The sequence below is a fragment of the Barbus barbus genome (assembly GCF_936440315.1).
Source record: "Barbus barbus genome assembly, chromosome: 11".
Taxonomy (NCBI): Eukaryota; Metazoa; Chordata; class Actinopteri; order Cypriniformes; family Cyprinidae; genus Barbus; species Barbus barbus.
Window position 1 is genome coordinate 8475429 of NC_136739.1, and position 5237 is coordinate 8480665.

General features: G+C 39.7%; 1 protein-coding gene across 1 annotated transcript; it reads right to left on the bottom strand.

Moving 5' to 3' along the window:
- Positions 1-1851: 1851 nt before the first annotated feature.
- On the bottom strand, positions 1852-3203 carry LOC306876717 (homeobox protein Hox-D3a-like; the record flags this gene model as incomplete). The annotated part of the gene is made up of 2 exons (XM_079428080.1): positions 1852-2600; positions 2762-3203. 2 exons carry the CDS (start codon positions 3201-3203, stop codon positions 1852-1854), a joined length of 1191 nt encoding a protein of 396 aa, XP_079284206.1.
- Positions 3204-5237: the final 2034 nt, after the last annotated feature.

Genomic DNA, 5237 nt, shown 5'->3' on the forward strand with positions numbered 1-5237 from the left:
TCTCTCTCTCTCTCAGGACAAAGTTTGGCCTCTTGCAGTTTGAAATGTGTTTCCACAGTTGAGAAAGCAAAAAGCTTTGTTCATAAGGAGCTGGAATCAGTAGCGAGACTGAAAGCGACGAGTTTTTGATTAATGAGCTTTGAAACGCCTCGCTAGGGGGAAGCCGGGAAAGAGCCTATTCTGTTAGAGACGGCTTGCCAGTGCTTACAAAGGCAGTGACGCTTTAGGGTATTCATTACTACATTATAAGGTGCATTTTAAAATACATAGACCTATATGTATTAATGCTTGCGCAATGGTGCAGGTTAATGTTATATCAAAACACTTGCTCTGGGCCTTATGATGTATCACAATTTCTACTGCGCTCCCAGTCTATAAAAACATTAAAAAGTATTAGCAATACTTCAATCTTGGGATGCAGGTTACAACACTTGGGCACACCAACGAGAAAAGACTATAACTTTATCTAGATTTGCCCATTGCACCAGTTTAACATAGAAAGGCATCAAATTTACATTAAGTTGTGTAATAAGTACCCTAATCAGCGGGAAATTTGAAATCTATATTTGAAATCTCAATTTCCTAAACCCTCCGCTAATCTCTCTCATGTAATATGGTTATGCAGTTCTCTTCAATTATAAATGACCAAATTTAAAATAAATGCAATGGTGAGGTTTGCTATTGTGTTTTGTGAACAGCCGTGATACGGGTGCGCGCAAATTCACGCGCATCTGGATGGGGGTGAGAGCGAAGGTGCCTCCTTTGTTTACTATCCTTATGTTTCCAAAATGGCGTCTCTGCCTTGTGAATTGAGCAAAATCCAAGTTTGAAATCTATTATAGCCTATCCACACACAATATGAAAATGTTAAAATATAAGTATGAAAATGAAAATACATTATTGATGTAGAATTTGCAATTTCGTTTATCTTAAGCACTTTATTTACAAAATGTTTAACACAATAAAATATAACATTTCCGTATTGTTACCATTTCATCATTTTATGCATGGACAGTGCAACTTACAAAATAACATTTTATAATGAACGTGAGGATGTGTCGTTACGTGCTGGTGTTTTAAACAGCATGATGATATTAACCATGGCGATAATCAGAGATTGCCAAATTTCCAATTATTGGGTGTAATAGCCTAATAATAATTACAATTTTGAGATTCTTGTTAATTCTTCACTTCATAATATTTTATTAACGAATGAAGAAATAAATACACCAGTCCTACATCATCACCTTGTTTGCACCAGTTCAACGAAATGTCAATGGCTTCTGCTCAATATAAATTCTACAATTGTTATATAAATAAAATACATGAGAAGATAAATAATGTGCATTAAAAACGATAAATAATAAATACAATACTCAGTCAAGATAAATGTTTGTCGTACAATCTTGGATGAAAATAATAAATAATGGTATTTTAATGGATAAAATATGAAGAACCCATGAGGAACAGACGATTTAACAAAGACGCAATGGTTTTTTTTCTTCTCGCTACAAATCCCATCTCTATAAAGACGGATGCCTATACTGTCAAATCTACATTACTTACCTTCAAGTAATAGTACGTTATGGAAAATGCCTTCATTTTGCCAATACAGTCCTTCCGAGAACAAAACAACTGACAACAAACAACCGCGTATCTTCAACAGTCAAGAGAAATGGACCACAGCTATTTTTTAAAAAACATAATTACAATCGTAGCAGTAATAGTAATATCAATCATAATAATACAGGATAATACGTTATGTTTCTCTCGGAGTGTAATTTTATAAATTAGTTTAACTAGTGAGGTAATAAAAAAGCGACGTTTCGCTTAAGCACACTGATGAGATCCTTACAGATGCGTGAGTTTGGGTGCATCCTGCAGCCTTCCCTGAGACGCGTGGTGAGAGCTGAGGTCTGTGTATGTGGGATGGGGGTCACACGGTCCGTGGTGGTGGTTACCCGGAATCTGAGCGGCACAGCTGTAGTCCACACTAGCGGATGAGGGATGGGGAAGATGACCGAGGTTGAACATTGGGCCCGAAGCTGGCATTGAATCAACGAAGTTTCCCCCGACGTAAACAGGGCTACTTTGTAAATTGGCATTCGCAAAGCTCCCGTTGCCCTGCATGCTGTGGTGGTCGTACTCTGTTCCTGGGTATCTTTTCTGTTGCGGTAGGCAGCCGCCCAGTGGCGCCGTGTAGGCTGCCAAGCCGTACATATTCTGTTGCGGTTTGACGAATGACGGAGGAGATGGCGCATCGTAGTTTAGGCTGTTTACGTTTGGAAGCTGACCAGAATATCCAATGTGATTCGAGCCACTTAACGGCGGGCTTCTGTCCGGAGAGTGTCCTAAGGGAGAGTGCATTATGCCTTTAGATTTCTGATCTTTTTTGTACTTCATCCTCCTGTTTTGAAACCAGATCTTTATTTGGCGCTCGGTGAGGTTGAGCAGATTAGCCATTTCCACTCGTCTGGGGCGACACAGGTAGCGATTAAAATGAAACTCCTTCTCCAGTTCAACTAGCTGGGCGCTGGTGTAGGCAGTGCGCACTCGTTTCGAGGCAGGGCCAGGTGGACTCTTGTCATCGCAGGTTTCTCCTGAACACAGAGCAGCGCAATGGATTAATTGTTATACAGCCTATTACATCACTTTAAGGCCAAAGAGAGACGGCCTACTGTAAACAAAAGAAACTGGGTCATAATCATATAGGAGCTCTCTCCAGTCTTAGAAAAAAGCATTGCACACACACTATCCATACCTGCAGCTGGGCAGTTGGTGCTTTTCTGCTTTGCGTTTTGGCGGGTCTCTTTCATCCAAGGGAATATTTGCTTGGTGATGACTGGGGTGGCAGTACTGGAGCCAGTGGTGCTGGGAGATTTCTTTTTTTGTGTGGAGTTGCTGTTAGGGCTGGGTGAGCTGGCCGCTAAAGGAGCAGCCTGCTGCTGCTCACTGATACTCTCTGTTTGGCTGTTGCCCTGGCTGGCACTTGTTCGCATACAACTGCCATTGATGTCTCCATTTTTATGTGCTGGTGGCCGGACTGACGTGGTTTGGATGGGGCAGATTGGATTTTGATAGTCGTTCTCTATGCTGGAGGATGAGAAGCCCTGGTGTGTAGGACCGTATGTATAAGAGTCAGATTTAGGGTACGAATATCCTCCGAAAAGTCCAGCATTGTCATAATAAGTGGCTTTCTGCATTGCGAAGGTTCAAACTAAGAGAGCCTGTGAACCCCTGTCCAATTGCATGGACTTGTCAATCACGTGATTGGAGCTTCCCACAGATTTTCTGTCCTTCGACCTGTTAAGAAAGAAAATGAATCAGTTGTAGCAAAGATTTTAGGATTAAACTTTAAACAATCATAGATGTGAGGTACTACAGTGTATATGCTGTGGTACTCACTAAAAACCTCCATATTTGCATATACAGAACCAGAGCTCATCATTCTAAACATTTAACACTGCAATTGAGAAAAGCCCATAGCATTTTCAATATTTAAATATGAGATGGAAATAGATTTTTACCCAACTCTATAATTTCTGGTGTCAGCTGAATTCCCTTTCTCCTCTTAACTTTGTGGATTTCATTAATTTTCCTTTACCTGTTGTTGTTTTCTTAATGCACTATGGTATAGATGGCAAAGTTGTGTTGTGAAAAATAGTGTTAAAAAATAGTTTTCAGTGTATGTTGCTCCCTTAACTGAACTATTCAACTGTAGTTTTCTTTTGTCATCTTGTTTAAGTGCCTTCAGTCAAAATGTCTTTTTGGTCTACAGAACATATGGTCTCCTGCCTCTCAAATCAGGTTGGAAAGGGCAGATTGTACAGTTTTGCACCATGTTTTAAATGAAATGTTTTAGAATATTTAAAACACTTAAAACATCACCATTCACCATATCCTAACAATAATAGTTCTTATGTTGTGAACTACCATTTTTCACCTATGGCCTTTCTCTCTCTTTTTTTCAGCTTCAGCTTTTCACTTTCAGAACTTTGGCATGAATGCAACAAGGCGGTTAAAGTTTAACTTGTGCTAAAAGTACCCCATTGAGTGAAACTATAAGGCAGCAGAAGGAGAATCAGCATTTATCTGCAAACAATATCCCATTCTTTCCTGACTCTTTGAGGCTTTAAGCGTAATTGAAAAAAATCCATATATTTATATACGCGTGTGTGTGAATAAATCTCCTAGTTGTAACACAACTAAAAATATATAAGATCAGCGGTTGTTTGTCTAAAACATGAAATTGTGCATCTTTCACGTAGTTTGAGATTATGTAAAGATTTGGCGTCATAGCATAGTTTGATCGGTTTACATTGAATCAATTCATCGAGTGAATTTTGATATAACTGGTGGCAGGACCCCGAGCACTCTGTTAATTGGATTTGTGAACACTGTACGAAAATGCATTCTTTAGCCTATATGAAAATAAATCAAAGTCCGAGATATAAATTATAGGGACGCAAATTAGTGTCAGTATTGTCATTCTATCGCACCTAATACATATAAACAGTGTATAATTTGTATTAGCTTGTTATGTAGCTTTTGGAACCCTCTGTAATACCGGGACTCAATCGATTCCTAAATTTCTAGTCGCTATTTAATCTGTATTATACGGCATGGTGGGTTCGGAATTTGGCTTGTTTCCCACCAAAGGCCGATGTGAGTTGTAAGAGGTGGATCACCCAAGTATGAGAATAAGTCTAGCAACAAACTGAGATCCAAATCTGCAATACACCACAAAGACACAACAGACTTCTTTCTTTCTTTCTTTCTTTCTCTTTCTTTCTTTCTTTCTTTCTTTCTTTCTTTCTTTCTTTCTTTCTTTCTTTCTTTCTTTCTTTCTTTCTTTCTTTCTGTCTGTCTGTCTGTCTGTCTGTCTGTGTAACTTGGTCGTCTTCTTCCTAGTTTTATTCTAAAGACAGGCTTTCACCCAAGTAACTGTAGCTCGTGCCCAATACAGTAGTTATTAGACGGCCTGAAGCTCTGCACGATACATATCAATGCACCTGTCATTGTGGAGCGCGACAAAATTTATGACTGGCCATACTACAGCCGTAAATGCCTCACAGAGGGGTGAGAAGAAAAGCACTCCTCAAGACTTGGTACCGTCAGAGGGGTAAAACTCTAAGCGTAGGAGGATGGCTGGGGGCAAGAATGTCTGGCTAAAGCCAGAGCCTGCAGCCCGCCAGTATAAATACGGCTACTGCAGTAATTCACACACTCTTGTCTTG